The sequence below is a fragment of the Microcaecilia unicolor genome, chromosome 3, assembly GCF_901765095.1.
Source record: "Microcaecilia unicolor chromosome 3, aMicUni1.1, whole genome shotgun sequence".
Lineage (NCBI taxonomy): Eukaryota > Metazoa > Chordata > Amphibia > Gymnophiona > Siphonopidae > Microcaecilia > Microcaecilia unicolor.
In genome coordinates, this window is record NC_044033.1 from 503,106,405 (window position 1) to 503,129,883 (window position 23,479).

Sequence of the window (23,479 nt, forward strand, 5' to 3'; positions counted from 1 at the left end):
AAGAGGCGGCTCTTTCCTGCCCCGACGTCACTAGACCACCAGGGAAGATCGCGTGAGTAGGGAGAAGTGGTGACAGGGCCGGGGGGGGGGGGGGGGAGGAGGTAACCCTGACGGCGATCCCGAACTCGGAGGGCGGCCTGCCAGCCAGCCAAATCTACCTTCGGACTATAAGATGCACCCCCCATTTTCCTCCCAAATTTGGGGAGAAAAAAGTGCGTCTTATAGTCCGAAAAATACGGTACCTGTTTAGGAAATTTGTGTTAAATTCTGTTGATTAACTATTATCAGTCATTTATTACTTTGTGATTGACTTATAAATTTTAAATGGAATTTATTTTTTTGTCATAATGTAACGTCGTTAATATCTGGTAATTTCCAGATTTATCTTTTGTATTCTGCATAGAACCGAAAGGTAGATACTACTACTATTAGCAGACTATAAAATATTGTGTTACGTTACATATCAGTGTAGGGCCAGTTTATACACACTTCAGACAGTAGGCTTCCTGAATATTAATATTTAAAACCAATTTTTGTGAGTGGATTTTTACATAATATAGACGTGCAGAGAAGAGTTTATTGAACTTGCTATACTGCTTAACTTTCTATAAGAAAAAGTCCTCAGCGGTGTACAATATTAATATCACATAAAACATAGAACACCAACAAAGAACTACAGTAGCTCAATAGGAAAGATAGATAAATCAGATAACCCAGTCTTCAGCCCCATCATCCTTCCGGGAGGGATATGCCAAAAGCACAAATAAAATAATAAGCTTTCAACAAGCGTTTAATTTGCCTTAATGACTTGACTGTTCCTCATGAACTTCCAAAGGCAGAACATTCTATAAAAGGAGTGCCAGTTACAAATAGACACTTTTCCTAGTTTTTGTAAGACAGGTCCGAGTCAACAAAGGTATTTTAGCAGCCATCCATCTTGCAACCATAAAGACCTAGCTGGAATATATGGTTTGATAAGACTTGCAAGTGGCGAATGAACTTTTTTTATAGTAGGCCCTATGGATAAGAATCATTAACTTAGAGAGTATCTATATACTTTGGTAATTTAAACATGAAAGTATAACTTCATGTGTGGGCTGTCTCCTCATTGGATTCCTATAATTTCCTTGTGTCCCTGCAGATTCAGTGCATATTCGACTGGACGCTGGTGCTGAAGCTTTGAACAGTTTTTACACAAGTACCCTTTCTTCTGGAATCAGTAGGGTGGTCAAACTCTTGCAGCCAAACATAACAGGTACATAACAGCTTCTTTCACTTCTCCCCCTTATCCTGTTTTGGTGAGATCTGCTGATGTTAAATTACCCCGTAGTATGATTACGTGTAAATCATTCTCTTTCGTCTCTTAAAAGGCATCATGCTCTAGATGTTTAAAATTATATTTCCTAGAAGGGGGCATATTACTGGAGCCACCTTTGAATAGGCTAAGTTGAATTATTGTTTTAAATTGTATGAACAGAAACAGTTGAGAAATTTTAGTTCAATATTGTGAAGAAACAGTGGGTTTCCAAGCCTGAAAACTGTATTAATTATTTCATGGTGTATTGCTCCTAATTGGCCAGCAGACAGGCTTGTTTGAGGTTTAAAGCTGTTACAGAAAAAGTCTTCCTCTTCTCCAGTTTCAGCTTATGGAAAGGCAATCTGCAGGACCATTGGGCAGCTATTTTCAAAATTGATGTCCTGGGCTCTGATTGTCCCTGGATTTCAAATCTAGCCTGAAGGTACTGGATTTTCCCCAGACTCAGCCAGGAAGTGGAAAGAGAAAGATCTCTTTACTGAGGCCCTGTGAACAGTTATATTTTATAAGCTGTTAGCAGCTACAGTTCCTGAACTCCCCAGGTACTTCCCAGGTAGTAAACAAATGTTTAGATAGTTTTATAATTGATCCATATTCAGTTACCTATTATTGTCTTCTGATTTTACCTTTTTCTGTTTAAGTTCTGTGACAATAAACCATTTTTACTTTATTGACTGTGCTGTCCTGGACTGACTAAGAATCCTGGCTCGTGTTTTTGGGTCTGTGGGTGCTCTCTGGGTACTGTGGGCCCCAGTGTGCTAGAAATCACTGGGGAATAACTTGAGTGGGAGACAAGCCAAGCGGCAAGCGGGGCCCAGTGAGTGGGTGGAGGATGCTAGTATAGAGCACGAGCCCAAGTGCAGGCGAGGCTGGGCACTGATGGGCAGACCCTTCAGGTAGCTGCAGAGTAAACCCCAGTTGGTTGCTAGGTATTTCGTGATAAATATTTTAAATAGCTCTTACTTAAAATTTAATTTGTTTATGTATTATATTTATGTATTGTTTATGTATTATGTATTGCTTCTTGTATCATGCAGCTGAGATTTTATTTCCCTCAGATGAGCATGTAATCCCATTGGATCCCCGGTGGAACATGCAATCCTTGGATATTATGAGAAATTCAATGAGTTTCGACACAGAAGTAGAACACGCTGAACAGCTGCTGATGCTTTTGTATTCTGTAGCTAACAGGTGGGCACAGACCTAAAGGGTGATATTGGGGCAGAGCCAGTGCAATACATGTATGCTTGCGTTTACACACACACTCCAATATGTCCGACAGGGACCCTGCTTGATTGTTTCTATGAAGGTTGAGATTTATTCCTTTAACTAATCAGCACGGTCTTTTCTCTCTCCCCCTTTTTTTTTTTGTTTTGGTAGAAATTTGCATTTCAAAAGGGTTCAGCTCAACAAATTCAGAATAAGGAATTGCAAAGTGTTTTGCCATCATCAGATAGTGAACCAATTGCATGAAAAAAATAAAGTAAAATAAAGCCCATAACTGCATATAGGCTATTAACTTGATATGATAAGTTCACATTATGGAGCAAGAAAAGATTCAAAAAAACACAAACCGATGACTATTGATATTGAGAGCTAACTGAATGCCATTAAAATTTCTATTGTGCGCTATTTAGCTTTGTGACCACAATGGGGAAAATAAGCAGCTAATGCAATAATTGCCAGGAAGAGGTTGAAAGGAACTTTTTGCTACTACCACCAAGATCTGTACCCACGGCAGCTCCACCTGGACCCTTGCCCTGAGCTTCCGTGCCCCGTGGCAGGCCTCCTATTTGTTGTTGATTAGCTCTCTCGTTCTGAATGGTGCTCACCTAGGATCTGACCCATGTTCAACCGCTGTTCATATGGAAACCTTTCCTACTTTGGCTTTCAAAGTTGAACACCGCACCAAATGAGGGGCTGTGCAAAGATTTTGATTTAGTTTTTCAGCTGTGATTGGAAGAGAGCTTGAGAACTGGCCACAGAGATGAGAAAGTGGGACTTGCCATTTATACAGGCGGTAAAGGCTTTTGTACTGACATTAGCAAGTCTTAGGGATGGGCTGGTAAACAGACTGAGCATGGTAGGAGTAACAACTGGTAATGTCTAAAAAGTCTGCAGGAGTTCTCATGGAGTCTTAAGACTGCTAGGACAATTTGTATTGTATCGTGTGATCTTTAGTGCCTATACCTGAAGAAGGGGACCTTTGTGTTACAATTTCTTATGTAGAGTATAACAAACGAAGCAGTTCTGTACTCTGCCATTTCCCCACAGCTCTTGAAACTGTGGGATAATGACTTTCATGGAGTGTTAGTTCAGCCAAGGAGGTTTAATAGACAGGAGACAAAGTGATGTCAGCATGCTGAAACCAATTAGGCTCGCAGCTGTCATGTCTACACTCAAAACAAACTTGTGAGCTGCTGCATCTATGTTGTTGTTCTTTATTGTTGTTAACATTTTTATTTAATCTCAGTTATATTTTCAAACTCGCCAGCTTGTACAGCATACGGACGTACACAGACGAAGTTTAATAATGGAATAACTTTTTATAGGTAGAGTAGTAATTTATTATAAATCGTAATCGGTGTGTCATTTGGAGGGGCTGGTTATAGGGACACCCTTGCATGTGTTATATTCATGCAGAGATTTTTTTTTTTCATTAAAATTGTGCTTAGCTTCTCAGCTTAGTTTCATGGTATCCAAAACATGCAACTATGCTGAGAAGCTAAGCACAATTTAAATGAAAGTTTTTTGGAACATGTTAATTAAAATATAGTTTGAATGAAAGTTGAGTGGTTGGAAGGTTTTTATGCCTGTGGTTTTTATGCCTGTGATGGATACATGAATGTGTAGAAAAGTATTAAGGCACCCGTCAGAAGTCTGAGACTTTTCCTTCCTATTTTTCATAAATAGACAATATAATTTTTTGGAATATGTAAGACTGAACGCAGTGTTTATAGTGAAGTATTACTGTTTTTGTGATTACCTCCGTTCCTTTTACAATGACTGTTTAAAATAAGTAGGCCACCAGAAATTCAAAACAAATTATGTTTGCCAGCAGCAGGCAAAGATATAATTTGTTTATCTGTAGACTTTCAAATATATGGTTAGGATCCTGCCATTTAAGTTGTAAATGGTAGGCCTGCACTTAACAGTCTCTGCATTGCATATATGTTCAGCACAATTACCTATATGGATAGTCATGTTTCTAAGTTGAGTTCTGGTCACTGCACTAGCTTAAAATTTACCCCAGTAATTTTACTTTCTAAGTTTATTTCCTTATCCTGCTAGACCAGTTTAGACAAATAGGTCATGTCCCTATGCTAGCAGATGGAGGTAGAGAATTGAAATCTTCCAGTGACATCACTGATATGGCTGGTGCAGTGTGGAACTGTCCAGTATTTCTCCAGTAGATGGTGTAGGTCAGGCTCTTACAGCAGTTTGGTGGTGGGACTGACGTCCCAGTCTACCGTCCACAGCCTGCAGTCCTCAAAGTTGGGCCCGTTGGCTGGCTACCCTTACACATGATTGAGTCAGAGGAGTGCCTTCCTCCATAGCCCTGAGCCTTTCCTATGATGAAGCTTCTGGTTCACAGGATTATATGTTTGCAAAATTGCCTACATGACTGAAGGCCCATAGACCTTCTCAACCTTGATTTACAGCTGGTATAGTTTGTTTTTGAGAGTTGTGCACAGCCCCCAGATCAAGCAGTCTTGGTTTCTCCCCTGTCTTCCTACAGTTTACCCTGGAGCAGGTAATAAGACTCAATTGTGTCAAAGTTCAGGTAGCATATCTTTGTCGTATCCTTGAGGCAGGATACATACACTGTTCTTCATGGTTCACTGGTTGTGGATTTCACTTGAACTTTCCCAGAGGTTTCCTGTGGGATGTGATCAATAGAAATCAAACAAAATAAAACATGGAAAAGAAAATACGATGATACCTTTTTTATTGGACATAACTCAATACATTTCTTGATTAGCTTTCGAAGGTTGCCCTTCTTCGTCAGATCAGAAAGAAGCAAATGTGCTAGCTGACAGTGTATATAAGTGAAAACATTCAAGCATTACTATGACAGTCTGACAAGGTGGGAGGATGAGGGTGGGTAGGAGGTATGCATGGGGACATCAAAGCATATCATTGATATTCTAACAGGATGGGTCAGCATTTTACAGGACCAGGACACTGTACCAGTGACTTCACAGTGAGAATCCTGAAAGGTAACTTTAAAACCATACAAGAACGTAAGACCTTTGAAGTCAGAATGATTGAATATTTTAACACCCAACAGAAAGGACTTAACAAGGATCTGGGGTTCCTAGCCCATTATAAACCATAAAGCTGTATGTGTCTGTTGATCACCCCACCCCTCACCTATCCACACCCATCCTGTTAGAATATCAATGATATGCTTTGATGTCCCCATGCATACCTCCTACCCACCCCCATCCTCCCACCCTGTCAGACTGTCATAGTAATGCTTGAATGTTTTCACTTATATACACTGTCAGCTAGCACATTTGCTTCTTTCCGATCTGACGAAGAAGGGCAACCTTCGAAAGCTCATCAAGAAATGTATTGAGTTATGTCCAATAAAAAAGGTATCATCTTATTTTCTTTTCCATGTTTTATTTTGTTTGATTTCTATTGATAACCTTAAGAGTGGACTAACACGGCTACCACACTCCTCTACTGTGGGATGTGTAAATTTGTGAACTTGTTGGTTTTGTTCATCTGCTTTGGTAGTGGCATACTGGAGCTTCCCAGACTGCACCAGCCCTTATACTAGTGAGGTTTCTGGAATATTTCTGCTCTTGTCCCCCTACCAGTAAGGTTGTACAACACATTTGTCTGGACTGGTCTAGCAGGATTCAAGGAAATGAGATTAACAGGTATGAATAAATGTCATCATTTTTGGCTCTTTACTCCAAGATCTTTCACACATCCATGTGGCAATATATCCTTGAGAGAATTTCAGAACCACTGTAGAGCCCTTCAATACTTTCATAGTATAACTCTTAAAAGTATGCACGTGGTCATCTCTGAGATGAACGTTTCCAGGGAAACATTGTGTGACCTCAAAGAGCTTTATACATATAGTAGCGGTCTTCAAAATGTTATTTAGTGTTTCAATGTTTTTGTTATAAAGGAATTTTAAACAGAACAAAACAACTATATAATATCAAAGGGCCACATATTGACAATGAACAACTTATGGAAAAGCTAACATCCAACCGTTTCCATTTAAACAAGTTTGGAGGCACCCTTTTTCCATGAAAAGTTTTTCAGTGTTAGAGGAGCAGCAAAACTCTGGAGGTTCTTGGCTCAACAGCTACCAGATTATTTGAGCCAGTATTGTGGAAGAGAGCACTGGTTTCTAAGGTGTTGACATTTAATTACAGACCCAGAATTACAAATGTGATTGTACCTTCTTGAACTAAAGAGGTGAAAATTAGAGCATGAAATGACTGTAGAGAAATATTTCTGTACCTTCAGGAATGATGCACATGAAACAGTCATTGACTCTTGTCTAAGAAGCAGTGGTAAATTGCAAAGAACATGCAATAGTATTGGCAAGAAAATCAGTGCCTGCCCATGGAACATGAACAGATGCAGAAAATTGCTCCACATACTGGGAAGAAAACTACGAGAAATATTGAGAGAAACTCAATTTAGGCCTCTGAAATTGAGACATACCCACCTTCATTAAGTCCACTGTTGACTGGCTTCTCCACTGCCTGGCAGTACAGGGTAGAATTTTCTTAGCACAACGTTGTGCCTGGATGTGTTCTGTTAATTTTGTGTTTTGTTTTTATTTTGCCAGGGTCTTATTATTTCTCAACCGGAAAGAAAGAGCACATATAGAAAAGAACACAAGTTATCGCAGCAAATGGTTAAGCAGAACAAGTGCCTTAAGAATGTCTGCTGAATTTCATAAAGGTCTGTAAAATTGCACTTAACACTTCATATGGTTTGTTAACTGAGGTTTGTGTGTGTTTGGGTGGGGGGGGGGGGGGAGAGGATGGCAGGAGAGAATTTCAATTTCTAAATCTATATGTTTAATAAGGGAAGAATGTTCAAGTTCATAGGAAAGTTTAGTTGGGATGCAAATTATTTCACACTAGAGAGAGAACATGTGGGGCATAACTTTATAACAGAGTGCTGATACAAATGTCCAAAATTGTGCCTGTTTTATAAAGATCTCCAAATGAACTCATGATTTCTGCTGTATATAGATATCTGTGGAGCTTAGAGGTGCCTCTCGCTGGCATCCAGCTCTTAAGCCATTGAGACTCATGCATCTATTTCGTCATTGCCCACACAGATAATATATCTTCACAAAAAACATTTTTTTAAAAGAATACTGTTATCTTGCTATTTTTACAGAATAAATCCTCTTATTTAAACTGTATTTTCAATCATAAATATTCATCTTCAGGGTGATAGTTCCTCTGTCGGCTGGGGGGTCTATGAAATTTTTAAACTGTTTTCAATCATAATTAAATACTCATCTTCAAGATGATAGTTCCTCTGTCAGCTGGGGGTCTTTGAAATCTGACATAGTTGTATAGCGAAACACACCCTGTTTCAAGGAATACCCCTCCTAGACCAAAGGCATAAAATATCAAACTGTAAAAAAATACAATGTAAAAACATTGCTTATATAAATATCACAGATTTGTCTGCAATGAACAATACTGGCATTTTCAAGCCATTAATTTAACTGGCGTTCACTCTCACAAACCTTATACCTACTTTAATCTATCATATGACTATTTTGGAGAACCAATCGCAGAACCCGCAAGCTAAACCAATGACAGCCACTCAATTTCTAAATTCAAACCTGGAGATCTATTTATTTTGACATGCCCGACATTATCCCGAACATACTCAAATTCAATGTGGCTAACAGTAAATAAACAACAGACAAGGTTTACAAAGCCGTAAACAAAATATCAAATATAGACCATAGTAGTGTACCTCATATGCATTCGTCAAATTTAATTGATTTTGGCAAGTGACACATCCACCTGGGATTTTAGCCAATCAGGACACACCGAAGCCATACCCACTCCGTGTCCCTTTTGATGGTGTCACCACCCAAGCTACCCCCACTTCCACCCCCTTGAGTGTCGTCACCGGATATGTCTTCACCCCGTCTCTTTGCATACCCGTGTCCCTTGCCCTGCCTTATTTTCATAGCACCACCTCTTGCATAGTGTTTACCTTTCTGCCCTCTCCCAGGTATAAAGGTACTAGTTACCTGTGACCTGGAATGTCCGGGACTCCAGGAGTTATGGTAGAGAGACAGAAAGACACAGAAGGCTAGCGTAATATGAAAATAATCAGTAATTCTTTATTACACTTACCAATCAGGAATACAATTACAATTAGAATTAATCACCAAATGGTTTAAATGGTGTATACCCTAGTTTCCACCATATACAACTACAGAACAAAAAAATTATAAATAGAAAGAAGCTACCGAGCAACAACATATTAAAAAAAAAAGTATCAAAAAATGAATAAAATAAAGAGGTATTTCACTTAATGGCCAAATGACTTTGGCACCATAACAGATTAAAAATAAAACAACCCAAAAACCCAGCACAGTTGCTTTATCAAAGGTTGAATCTGTGAACCAAAAAAACTGAACTGCAATAGTTAAATGAACTAGAATATCTACAAACACAATCAGGCACCAGAAGGTGACAACCTAAGACCAATATGTAACTAGAGATCAGGGTCTGTAGCTATAAGTACATAAGTATTGCCATACTGGGAAAGACCAAAGGTCCATCAAGCCCAGCATCCTGTTTCCAACAGTGGCCAATCCAGGTCACAAATACCTGGCAACAAAAAAGTACAAAACATTTTATATTGCGCATGACCACCTAAACTTCCGGAAATCACTAAAAACTAACCTATTTAAAAAAGGCATACCCTGGGGAAGCAGGGTGTCATACTATTGGAAAACTTTTTACAAGCGGATGGGACCGCTATGGCTTACTCAGAGTTTGAGAGACACTATGGGGGGGGGGGATGTTAGCGAAATTAGCCTATTTCCAACTCTCACATTATATACATGAGCTCCACACCGCAAGTCTCCTACCAGGTTTTGAGAGGGAAATTAGGGAGCTTCTAGCTGGGGATGCAGTAGGACAGATCTCAGTGTCCGGGTTCCACAAGGTGCTGGAGGGGAAGCAACCACAAAGAGATGTTAAGATGGTCGTGGAAAGATGGAATCGGGAGGTGAAAGATCAAATAACAGAAGGGAAGATATTAGCGGCACTTCAGGGAGGGGTACGGGTGGTGCATAGTGCTGAGTTACAGGAGTGCCATTTCCGCACCATACACAGGGCATATTTTTCAGTTAAACAGGCATGGTATGCAGGAGTGGTGGAAACACATAAGTGTCCCAAATGTGCAGAAGTAAATGCATCACTTAGCCACGGCTTGTGGCAATGTAGAGAGATACGGGGGTTTTGGATGGCTCTCTCCAGGTTCATGGGCTGGGTCCTGGGGTATCGGGTGGATCTATCCTTTGAAAGGGTGTTACTAAGCTCCATGGCGGCATGGCACAAAGGAACGTTGGAAGAAAAGATGTTCCTTAGTAAACTTTGTATTTTGGGGAAAAAATGTATTCTAAATTGCTGGACAATGGATAGAGGACCCTCATACTGGTATTGGAGAAATAGGCTACATGAGCTGATGTTATGGGAAATGCAGGACGCCCGTAATACACCCAAGAGACACCAACGATTTATAAAGATCTGGGGGGCATACCTACACAAAATATCACCACGAGCACGTAGCCATGTGTTGAATACACTGGGTTAGTCTATAAACATGGCAAGAGTATAATTAGAAATATGAGACACAAATACAAAGTTAAAGTGGGGAAGGGGGGGGGAAGAGAGGGAAACCAAAAAATGATAGTATCACGGATAATGAATATTCAACTGCCTGAAGTGTCAAGGTATGATCAATGGTTCTGGCATTGGTATGATACAAATTAGCAGAGCATTACTAATTGAAGAAGATATTGACTAGATGGGCATGGGAGGGGTGGAAGAAAGGGGGAAGCGACACCAGTTTGTTGATAGAGGATACCCGCATGTATTAGTTGTTTGTCTAACCATGGTTCAGTTAAGGTACTTTTTCAAATGGAATGTAGTACTTATTTTGCAATGTTAACGGGAAGTGCCGAAATATTAGAGGTAATATTGGGAGGGGAGGGCGGAGAGGTACCACAGAGCCTATAAGAGTACAAGGCTCTATGGGGGGAGCTATATGGGATGGGTGGGAGGGAGGAGGGGAGAAAACGAATTAAAAAGTTTGATGATGGATGTTATTGCTGATTGGTATGACGGAAATCCTTGGGGTAGCACTGAGTGTACCCATGATTGTTGTTGTAATAATATGTATCATCAATAAAAAATGTTGAAACATAAAAAGGCATACCCTGCCGATCCAACCTAAATGCCTGATCTCTGCGACACACAAAGCTAAAGTACGTAATGGACATAACTCAACTCTTCTGTTGTACGATCCCCTACCACAACATCACTTTGTATTTGTTCTCACCGGAGCCGGCAAACGCCTCACCGGTACTATATAAGCCACATTGAGCCTACAATAATTTTTCACAATCCTCCCACGATTTAATGACTTTGAATAACTTTGTGTCATCAGCAAATTTAATTACCTCACTAGTTACTCCCATCTCTAGGTCTCATTTATAAATATGTTAAAAAGCAGTGGTCCCAGCACAGACCCCTGGGGAGCCCCACTATATCCTTCTCCATTGAGAATACTGACCATTTCTACTCTGTTTTCTATCTTTTAACCAGTTTTTAATCCACAATAGAACACTACCTCCTATCCCATGACTTTCCAATTTCCTCTGGAGTCTTTCATGAGGTACTTTGTCAAACGCCTTCTGAAAATCCAGATACACAATATCAACCGGCTCACCTTTATCCACATGTTTGTTCACCCCTTCGAAAAAATGTAGTAGATTGGTGAGGCAAAATTTCCCTTCACTAAATCCATGTTGACTTTGTCTCATTAATCCATGCTTTTGAATATGCTCTGTAATTTAGTTCTTAATAATAGTCTCTACCATTTTGCCCGGCACCAACGTCACCGGTCTATAATTCCCCAGATCTCCTCTGGAACCTTTCTTAAAAATCGGCATTACATTGGCCACCTTCCAATCTTCCGGTACTATGCTTGATTTTAAGTATAAATTAGATATTACTAATAATAGCTCTGCAAGCTCATTTTTCAGTTCTATCAGTACTATGGGATGAATACCATCCAGTCCAGGAGATTTGCTACTCTTCAGTTTGTAGAACTGCCCCATTACATCCTCCAGGTTTGCAGAGAATTCATTGAGTTTCTCTGACTTGTCAGCTTCAAATACCATTTCTGGCACCGGTATCCCACCCAAATTTTCCTCGGTGAAGACCGAAGCAAAGAATTCATTTAATCTCTCCGCTACGGTTTTGTCTTCCTGATCGCCCCTTTTACTCCTCGGTCGTCTAGTGGTCCAACCGATTCTTTTGCCGTCTTCCTGCTTTTAATATACCTAAAAAAAAATTTTTTACTATGTGTTTTAGCCTTCCTTATCAGCGCTTTGCATTTGACATGACATTTGTTATGCTGATTCTTATTATTTTCAGTTGGTTCCTTCCATTTTCTGAAGGATTTTCTTTTAGCTCTAATAGCTTCCTTCACCTCGTTTTGTCTTCTGTCCTCCTTTTTTAATATGCGGAATGTATTTGGCCTCGGCTTTCAGGATGGTGTTTTTGAGCAGCATCTGCGCCTGATGTAAATTTTTTCACCGTTCTTCTCATTTTATCATAGTCTCCTTTTTTAAAGTTAAACACTAATGTATTTCATTTCCTATGTATATTAACTTCAGAGCTAATATCAAATCCGATCATATTATGATCACTGTTATCAAGTGGCCCCAGCACCATTACCTCCCGCACCAGATCATGCGCTCCACTAAGGACTAGTTCTAGAATTTTTCCTTCTCTCGTCGGCTCTTGTACCAGCTGCTCCATAAAGCTGTCCTTGTTTTCATCAAGGAATTTTACCTCCCTAGCGTGCCCTGATGTTACATTTACCCAGTCAATAATGGGGTAATTGAAATCACCCATTATTATTGTGTTGCCCAGTTTGTTTGGGTCCCTAATTTCCTTTAACATTTCTACATCCGTCTGTTCATCCTGGCCAGGCGAACGGTAGTAAACTCCTATCACTATCCTTTTCCCCTTTACACATGGAATTTCAATCCACAGTGATTCCAAGAAGTGTTTTGTTTCCTGCAGAATTTTTAGTCTATTTGATTCAAAGCTCTCGTTAATATACAATGCTATCCCTCCACCAATTCGATCCACCCTATCATTACAATATAATTTGTACCCCGGTATGACAAGTGTCCCACTGGTTATCGTCCTTCCACCAAGTCTCAGAGATGCCTATTATATCTAATTTTTCATTTAGTGCAATATATTCTAACTCTCCTATCTTATTTCTTAGGCTCCTGGCATTCGCATATAGACATTTCAAAGTATGTTTGTTGTTCCTATTTACATCTTGACACAGTATTAATTTGCAATCTTTTGTCTGATTTTTATTTAAGGACACCTGATCTACTACGGTCTCTTTTGCAACCTCACTATCAGGATGCCCTATCTTTCCTGTTTTGGTGATATCTTTGAAAGATATCTTATCCCGAACCATGCACTTTTGAGCGACTGTCGGCCTTCCCCCCGTTTCTAGTTTTAAAGGTGCGGTATCTTCTTTTTAAACGCAGATGCCAGCAACCTGGTCCCACCCTGCTTAAGTTGGAGCCCATCCTTTCGGAATAGGCTACCCCTTCCCCAGAATGTTGCCCAGTTCCTAACAAATCTAAAACCCTCCTCCCTGCACCATGTTTCATCCACGCATTGAGACTCCGGAGCTCTGCCTGCCTCTTGGGCCCTGCGCGTGGACCGGGTAGCATTTCAGAAAATGCTACCCTAGAGGATCTGAATTTGAGCTTTCTACCTAAGAGCCTAAATTTGGCTTCCAGAATCTCTCTCCCACATTTTCCTATGTTGTTTGTACCCACATGTACCAAGACAGCCAGCTCCTCCCCAGCATTATCTAAAATCCTATCTAGGTGACGCGTGAGGTCCGCCATCTTTGCACCAGGCAGGCAAGGCACCAGGTGATCCTCACGTCCACCAGCCACCCAGCTATCTATATGCCTAATGATCGAATCACCAAATACAACGGCTGTCCTAACCTTTCCTTCCCGGGCAGCACTTGGAGACTTATCCTCGGTGCGAGAGGATAGTACATCCCCTGGTGGCAGGTCCTAGCTACAGGAGTACTTCCTACTTCACCAGGGTGATGCTCTCCTTCTAGGAGACCTCCCTCTTCCAAGGTAGCACAGGGGCTATCAGACTGGAGGTGGGACTTCTCTACAACATACCAGTAGGTCTCCTCTATGTACCTCTGTCTCCCTCAGCTCCACCAAGTGTGCTACTCTAGCCTCAAGAGAACGGACATGTTCTCTGAGAGCTAGGAGCTCTTTGCATTGGGCGCACACATGTGACATCTCACCAACTGGGAGATAATCATACATGTGACACTCAATGCCTAATGTTTGCTTTTCACACTGTGAGATCATTGCGGTCTATTGCAAGCACCCGTGACCACCTCCCCTTCCCCCGTAGCTAGCAGCAAAACTTATAGCAGAATCTCAGCTCTGCCCCTATCTGAACACAGGGAATCCCAGCTCTGTTTCAAAATGACACATTTTTTTAAGCTGGATCATCTGCTTTTATGAATGTTCTCCCTAGCTATCCCCCACAGCCCCCCTCCTCTCTAGCCATCCCCCACACCCCTCTCCTCTTGCTCTCTTGCTATCCGCCACAGAAAGAAAATAGGCATTTGTTTTCTTTCAAAAGGACAAAATCTGAACGCTTTATTTTGGTTTTAGCTGTGTTCAACTGAGAAACATTCAAGTTACAGATATGCAAACCTCTCACTCTCTGCATCCCCTGCCCCCCAGAAAAGTACTAGTTTGAACACTACATAGCTGTTCCTCCCCTGCTTTATTTTCCAGAGCTAGAGAAAACAGTTTGTTCAGATGAGCAAACATTTTCCCCCTTTCCAAGCCATTCTCTGTAGAAGAGAACTAGTGTGAACGTTATGGGGCTGTTCCTCCCCTGCTTTTTTTTTTCAGAGCTGCTGAACATAGAGATGCAACTTTTGGCTAATCCTATGCACTCCTCCCCACTCCCCTTAAATTGCTCCCCACCCACCCTGTGGCATTAGTGTTGAAATGAGTGCTCTTAGATCATCCCTAGTGATTTCTAGGATACTGGAGCCACACTCTGTGGTCCCACAATTCCCCCAGAAAGGATTCTCAGACTCAACACACAAGCCACCAGGATTCTTTATCAGTCCAGACAAAGAGGCAATAAACTGAAAATTGTTTACTGTCTTAAAAATTGAACAATGAACAAAAAATGTGCAATCAGCAGACAATAATAGGTAACTGAAATATGGATCAATTATAACACTAACTTTCTGAAAAGTACCTGGGAAGATCACAAGTTATCAAATGTAACTGTTTACAGGGCCTGGCTAAGACTGGGGGAAAAACCAGTACAATCCAAATTAAAAGAGCTCCTGGGCCAATTAGAGTCAGACAACAAGTTTGAAAGTATACTGCAGACTGCCTTTCCAAAAGTGAGATGTGCAGGGGGAGGAAAAAGGAAGAGATGCGAGACTACAGAGAATTGAGTGGGACAGATCCTGGAAATAGGGGATGAAAGAAGGGAGATGCTGGAGATGAAGGGAGTAGAAGGGGTGAGAGAGGGGACATGCACATGGATGACAGGGAAATAAGAGATGGAAACCAGATAGATGATAAGGAGGCAGAAAAATGGAAGAAAGATGAACATAGCTTGGTTTTGTCAACGGTTGATTATTGCAGTGCCCTGTACCTGGGGATTTCCACTTCAAGCTATAGGTCGTTGCAAGTGGTTCAAATGCATCTGCTAGGGTGATTATGTCTGTTCAGTTTAGGGTGCAGTTTAAGTTATTAGCCCTAATTCATCAGACCTTTTATTCTGTAGTTCCTTGGTATATGCTACCGGTCTTGGTATGTTACTTGCTAGGGTGACAATTGCAATCTGAGACAACTAGAGCCCACTATATTGAAATCACAGCTCCTGCCTTTTCTATTGCATGGTGACTTTGTAACAGTACAGCACATTTTGAGAAGTTTTTGAAAACACATTTTTTTTTGTTGCGGCACTTCATACTGTGTAGATATATATATATATTTTTTAATTTAAAGATTTTTATTGTACAGTCTAAATAACAATCACAGAGAGACTTAGTCTCTTGAACATTTTCAAAATCCTCAACAAACATGCTATGTCAACATCCATTTTTTGTTTTTTTCCCCCCTCCCCATTCTCCCCCCCGCCCTCCTCCCTCCTTCCCTCCCTTCCCCCCTCCTCCCCCCTCCCCTCCCTTCCCTCTTCCCTTCACCTTACTCCCACTCTCTTAGCAACTTTCCCATCCCCACCTCCCTTCCCTATCCCCCTATGAGCGGATGTTCCTATTCCCCTACATCTCCACCCAGTATTTTCCCCAGCTGTATCCATTCTTCTGCTTGTGGTTTATATTTTCCCTGGCGTGTATCCGTCAATTTTTCCAAACCTATCATTAATCTTAGTTTTTCCTTCCAGTCCTGCTCCGTGGGACCTGTCTTCTGTTTCCATTTTATTGCTATGTTTGTTTTTGCTGCTGCTAGGCATATCCTTTTTATTCTACATTGCCATTTCTTTCCCCCTTTGTTCCCATAGCCAAGTAAACACCATTTGGGATCACATGGAAATTGAGCTCCAATCGCTAGAGTTATGAGACCTGTGATTAGCACCCAATACCCCTTTATAATCGAGCATTCCCACCATATATGAAAGTGTGTTCCCTTCTCACGCTCACATCACCAGCATACATCCGTAGCTTCAGGGTACATTACTTTTATTCTGTCTGGGGTGTAGTACCACCGGCTCATTATCTTATAGGCATTTTCCTTAACTAGTACGCATATTGAAGCTTTTTTAACTTCCAGACACATTCTTTTCCATTCACTCTCATTAAACTCAGTTTTGAGGTCTTGTTCCCAGGTTTTCATATATGGTAATTTTGTAAATCTTGTACCCCTGACGTGTTCATATAGCTTTGAGATTCCCTTACTTCCCTCAGTGATTGCCCCCCATAGATTCTCAAATTTTTCATTCTCTAACCAGTCCCCTTTATGCCAATGTTCCTTTATCATATAACTTTTGACTTGAAGATATGCAAAGTGGTCAGTCTCAGGCAGATCATATTCTTGTCTTAAGACTTGAAAAGTTTTGAGTTTTCCATCTACTGTTAGCTCCCGAAATCTAATCAATCCTTTATCAAACCAAGTTTTAAATATCTTATTCTCCTGACCCCCTGTAAAGCCTGATTCCTGAGTTATCCAAGCATATGTTGATCTTTCTTGCGGGCCCCTCAATTTCTTTTTAAGTCTGCCCCATAGTCTGAATAAATGGGAAACAAATGGGTTCAGTGTCAAGTTTCTATAAGTGGCCTTTGAGAAAGATCCCCATAACAGTGCATCTAGTTTTCCCTCTTGCACAAAAATCTGCTCTAACCGTGTTACAGGGGAGAAATCTACCTTACTCCAAGTTCCGATTTGTTTGAGCTGTGCTGCCCAATAGTACCATGTTATATTTGGCATGCCCCTTCCCCCCTGCTCCACTGTTCCCCACATTATTTTCCTTGATAATCGCGCTTGATGCTGTGTAGATATTTTTTGTTTTATTCAATTCAGAGTAGGGCTTATATACTACTACTATCCCCTTTTTAGGGTTCAGTGCAGTTTACAATAAATTAGATAAATTCAATACAGTACAGTGTGTGGGGTGATATAGAAATAGGTCATGAGAAGAGATGTGATCTAATAGGAGCATAATAGAATTGGCGTGGAAGGGTACAATGCCGTTCTTGCAAGTTACGAAGCAGTGCTTGGGAAAAGAAAGGTTTTTAGCTTTTTCCTAAAGCTGAGGTAATTTTTATCTGTTATCAATGGGGAAGGGAGTTCCATGGGGATGTCCCGGCAACAGGGAAGAGCGAGTTGAAAGGTTTTTAGAGATCTGGACCCCTTGTAGGTTCTAGATATTATGAACAACTGATCTTTCAGTCTCTTTGATGTGTTGGTCAGCAAGTGGGATGAGATTCCATATAAGATTTGAAAGACAACGCAGGTGGCTTTGAACTTGATTCTTTCAGTTATCAGGAGACAGTATAGTTTAAGTAGGTATGGTGAGATGCTGTTGTATGTATTAAGCTGGAAGATCAGTCTTGCTGTGGTATTCTATATTGTGGTTTCTTGAGATATTGAGCTTTCATACCTAGAAATAGGATGTTGCAATAGTCAAGATGTGGTAAGATTAACATAGTTTTAGTAGGTTGAGGATTTAGGGTAGTATTGTGTATGTTTTTTGTACTCTGCTTAGGTTTTAGGTAGATTATAAGTTTTTAAAATAAATACATGAAAACAAGAAAGATGGTATAGGACAAGAAGAAGAAACGAGGTGAGAAAAGAAATTTATTTCCATGGCCTCCTGTCTATTCACAGAGTTCAGAGCACAGACAAAGGGAAGCAGAACCAGAGATGGAACAACATTAGAAAAATGATTTTAGTTTGTTTATTTAAATATGTCAATTTTGAGAATTTAAATCTTCTGTCTATATTTTGCACTGTACAGGAGGAAATATTCAATTAGATATTTTATTCACTATTAAGTAATTTAAATGCGCAGCCCTAAAGAAAACATAATTAATGTCATGAAATTTAACCAGACACTTAAATGGAAACTTAAACATAGCTCATACTGCTTTTCAACTTAACAAAAGCCTTCCCGCATAATTGTTTTTTTTTTGTTTTTTTTTTTGCCACATCTGGAAATAGTTGCTATTTTTGCTGCAAAACATTAAATTGTTCTTTTGCATAAGGGTTTTTAAATGTATGCCTGCCTAAATTGGATGAATCTCTATTTGACTGGATGTATTATCTTTGTCTTTATCTGCTGTTATTTACTATTTTACTATATGGGAAGCTCAATGTTAATATGGAAGCACAGAGTTAGGATTTGATACATGTTGAGTAGGTGCGTCATACTATCCCCTGGACTCTCAGGTCTAAGTTCTCGGCCACCTTAATTTCTAGCATAGCTAGTATTCTCGCTCTGCTTTGTATTTTTCTTGGATGTGGTAAATGTATTATATGCCAAATATTCCATATGAGAGGACAGTGGAGTGGATTGTTGTGAGATTTTCTCTTTGATTAAAAACTTGATACTCTAAGTCCATCTCATTTATAGCTACACTGATGGTGATTATTGACCCTTGGGGAAACCAGTGGTCCAGAGTTTAGGCTATATACATTTTTTGATATGTCTTATGGCTGACTTGAATCAGTTTTTTGAACACCATGGGGCTCATTTTCAAAGCACTTAGCTTTCCAAAGTTCCATAGGTTTCTATGGAACTTTGGAAGGCTAAGTGCTTTGAAAATATGTCTCCATATCATTTAACAGCCTCCCTTTCTTCGAAACTTCATATGTTCAGCAGTGGTTCTTAATCCAGTCCTGAGGACACAACCAGCTATTCAAGTTTACAGGATATTCACAATGCATATGCATAAGAGAGATTTGCATACACTTTCTCTGTGGTATGCAAATCTATCTCGTATATCTGCACTGTGGATGTACTGAAAAGCTGACTGACTGGGTGTGTCTCAAGGTCTGGGTTGAGAAGCACTACTTTAGAGATTGTTTTGTTGATTATTTTCACCATTCTCAAGGTCAAAACATGGCATATGCCTGCTTGGCCCTTTGATGGAGGCTATTGATATGACTCTTCATATGTTGCCAGGTCTGTTGCACTAAGAATCTATCTTTGTTTGTGAACTTAAGATCCAGAACACACTAACAGCCTTCCACATCCTGTTGTGGCCCATTTGGCGGCTTTCTTTGAACTCTGGGACTCCTCTGTATTGCACTGTGTGCAGTCCAACCAGACCGCTTTGACAGATGATGACACAAATGAGGTGAGAAGAGTTTTTTTTCTGATGTCACCTTTACACAAGTGTTGCTTGATATTTCTTTTGTAAGTAATTGAGTTGACATAGAAAATCATACAAAATCCATTAAAAAAATTGGATAATAAAAATATAATCAGTTTTACTAATGTTGGATCCTCAGATGGTGGGCTGTTTTCATTATCGGTCACTCACCAAATTTTCATTGATCATTTTTCTGTATAAATATATCCTTTAACATTTATATTCTCTATAAATATCTTGATTATTGACTTGTATTGTACTTATCTTAATGAAATCTTCAAGGACATTATCTCATGTTAAGAGAATCTGCTTGAGGGTCTAGGATACATTTGTTATGTATATCTTTCCCATGAGCATATTTTTGTCCATATATTAAGAGTGCTACACTATGTGGTATACATCTTATTTTTTCTGTTACTAGAGAATAACAAAAATGCCATTCATATCAGATTTTACCTGACAACATTTTCAAAAGAAACCTAAATATTAAAAAGCCTTTCTATCTTTAAAGTTAACCAATACAACAGTTTCATAAAATTAAGCCTTTCTATCTTTAAAGTTAACCAATATAACAGCTTCATAAAATTATCTACAGTAATCAAATGCAAACCAAATATAAAATTGTCTTTCCTTGGCATCCTCACCAGACCAGTCTAGAGCCTGTGGGATGTATCCATTGACCAGCAGATGGAGACGGAGAAAGAAAATAGTTCTGTTTGATCCTATTCTTTTAGGGTATTGTGCAGCCTTAAATATTCAGTATTGCTTTGTCTTCAGCGAATGGGGATGGTGTACCAAGTAGCTCCTGGGCCAGATTGATTCCTGAACCAGTTGGTGCTGGTTAAGTTGAGCTGAAACCTCTCAGCATGAAAAGGAAAAGGCAGGAAGAAGTGAGAGAGTTTTGTGGAATACATGGAGGATTCCAAGTCCTTTCCCTTTTCCCCTGGTGCAAGGTCTCTAGGGTTTGAGCAGCCTATATCGATTAGGAAAGAAAGTGTAAATCAAGGAGGTAAAGCACTGGGCTCAAACACTAACTTTTAAGCATGTCAGAATCAGAGGTGCTAACTCAAATGCTGACTTGGCAGAATGACATTGAAAACAACCTGAGGCATAGAAATACCAGAGAAGAGAATATTATCTGAGATGCTGATTTTGCAGTGTGGTATTGATTTTTCCCTGAGACACAGAATTGCCAGGCATGGAGAGGCCAACTCCAGATTGGCCAATTCCAGTAGCGGAATTCAAAAATGCGTGGGACCAATACAAAGGAATCCTGTTTAGAAGGATCGGAACCAAAGAAGCTTAGGGGAGATTAGGTAGGAAAACCGGTGCTGGGCTGACTTCTACGCTCTGTTCCCTGATGGAGGCTGAGTAGATTTGGATGGGCCAGAATGCAGATTTTCGGGTGCTTTGACAACAACTTCAGAAATTTTAGAACAAGGCCAATGCTAGGCAGACTTCGGTCTATGTTCTAAAAATGGCAAGAATAGATCAAGAAAAGGTATACATAATGATGTATCACTTCGTACCGTATGTAATTATATTGTTGGGCAGACTAGATGGACTGTACATGTCTTTATCTGCCGCCATCTACTATGTAAGTTTCCTTGGGCTATTTAGTCATCTTACATGCCCTCTCAGAGAATAGGGAGCTTCTAAATGGTGCTGCTTCTTCAAGCTCTGGAGGTTCCTTCTCGTTACATGTCAGCCACATTTGGAGTGTTGTCTTGGGTATGCATTTCTTTATGTGGCAATTCCTTGAGGTTTTCTCCAGATCCTGGAGTTTGCTGCATTTCCCCATATAGGTATTGGGAGGTACCCAGAAGTAGAGTAACTGCTGCTGGAAGGTGGTTGCCTTTCTATGCCAAGGTCAGACATTCAAGGCTGGCTTTTGCATGACGTTAACCCATTTTGGAGTGCATTGGAGAGTTTATCAGACTCTTTCTTTTTGTTTAGCCTTTTAGACTATAATTTAGTTTGAATGGCTTTTTCCAGAGGCACATCTTAAAGCGCTTAGGTTTTCCCTGGACAATACCCTTGATTTGTTAGATCATGTCAGTGGATGAAGTTTCTCTTTTATTCATGCACTTTAGCCTGATAACCTGTAGTTCAGCAGAGCCATGGCCTTCCTCTTTTATAATGCTTTAAGACCTTACAGTTCCTTACTGTGTAGACTTCTGCTAGTAAGATAGAACATTCTGGTTGCCTTGTTTCAGATATCGGTGTCGCTGTAGCAGTTTTGGCCTCATGCAATTGGCTGCTGGATGTTTTTTTTTCTTTGTGGTCATTTCTATATCAATAATTTTCCTAAGACTAGCAGGACCTAGGCTCTCTGATATTTCAGCTTTTCTCTTGGGGAAAAAAAAAAAGAAATTAGAGGAGGGAGAATTGAGAATGTGTTCTATTATAGACTATTTAATTTCTCCTCATTCATCTTTTACCTAAATGTGAGTATGTATTTTTCTGGCGAGGAGGATAACTCCTTATGAAAGAGAGCTATTTTCTCTAATTTTCTGGCTTTTATTTTCAGCCTGCCAGAGGTCCCTCAGTAGTAAGAAGCTTAAGTATTTAATATCTCTACTCTCAAACAGTCTTCCAGCCATTAAGTTATGGTCAGGTTCAGGTGAACTTTCTACTGAGTCGTCTTCCTTTTGTTAGTGGATTCTTTCTGTTCCTCTGTGCTGCTGCCTCTACCATAGTACAGTCCTCAGGCGTCATTCTTCGAAATCGTCTTCTGTTGCCATTCCTGATTCTGTAGAAGAATCTGTTGATTAATAGTGTCTAAGAGCCCTTCAAATGTCTGAGAGTGCCTGTTGGACCCAGAAGCCCTCTGGCTTTATTTTGTATCATTCTTGCTCTTGTTCGAGGGTCACCACATCAGTAAAGGATAATGATTCTGGATTCTGAATCTGGCATTCACCCTGAGCAAGGCTGCTTTTCAGTAGCTTTTCTCCAGTGCCTGAATGTTTTAAAAAGCAATTTTTGGTTCAGGGAATGAATGTCGGTCTCTTCTGTTTTGTATTATTGACAGTGTTTTTCTATCTTGATGTCTTTTCCAGTTTAGGGAAGGTTCCTTCCGAAGCATTAATAATCTGCAAGTTATTCCCTCCATGTCTTAGGCACTAAGAGCAGCTTCTGCTTTTATTGATACTGTTTTTGTGTATTCACCAGTGCTCATAATTTTTTAAAGCCTTGAACTTGGGTTCCCTTGCTCCCTGTTCCCATAGTACAGTTAAGTACTTTGACCTTTTCTTGTTTTCATAGCTTGTGGATTGGTTGACTCTGGTCTTCTTTTGCAGAATTTTATTTTATTTCACAATTTATATTCTGCCTTTATACAAGACAGATCACAATAATAATAATAAAACTAAATAAGAGATTACTAAACAACCCCCCCCCCCCCCGCCCCAGCAAATCATGACAGACATCCACTCCAGTTACAACATCTATTCTTACTTGTGCCCATCTTGCAAAGTTTTCTCCATCTTCTGTTGCAGAATTTTTAGTTTATGCACTCTGCTCCGAGTCAAGAATCTGAGGTTCCCAAGATCTGGCAGTTTCTGCTGTTGGCAGTTGGTTCCTTAAAGTGCAATTGAATACGCTGAGCTTTTTTCCTGCATCGGCAGTGGATTGCAATTGTAGCAGAAGCCTTGCTTTCATTCTCTTTGAGCTTAATATTCGTATATTTATATATCACAAGACTCCTGAAGAAGGCGTCTGTAGCGCCGAAACACGGCTGTGTTGAGTCGAGTGTATATTTAAATAAAGAGATTGTTCCTATCTACGTCGCCTACTGGTGTTGTTCAAGAGCCTACTCCTCCTACTTCCCCTTTCCTCAGATCCTTAAAGTCTGGTACCATAAACAGCACTATTTAGTTTCTTACTATTCTCTTAATTTATTGAACTTCTGTCATATTTTCAGCAAACAGTGCCTTCTCCATTTGTACTGTGCCAGTTTTACCTTATTGC

At 40.1% G+C, this 23,479-nt stretch overlaps 1 protein-coding gene across 1 annotated transcript in view; it reads left to right on the forward strand.

The window, feature by feature from the left end:
- MDN1 (midasin AAA ATPase 1) overlaps nt 1–23,479 on the forward strand; it is a 548,987-nt gene that overhangs the window by 282,349 nt on the left and 243,159 nt on the right. The window contains exons 50-53 of the mRNA XM_030199093.1: nt 1,142–1,255; nt 2,374–2,506; nt 7,140–7,255; nt 19,362–19,495. Coding sequence (XP_030054953.1) covers nt 1,142–1,255; nt 2,374–2,506; nt 7,140–7,255; nt 19,362–19,495 — 497 coding nt within the window. The remainder of the gene's footprint in view (nt 1–1,141; nt 1,256–2,373; nt 2,507–7,139; nt 7,256–19,361; nt 19,496–23,479) is intronic.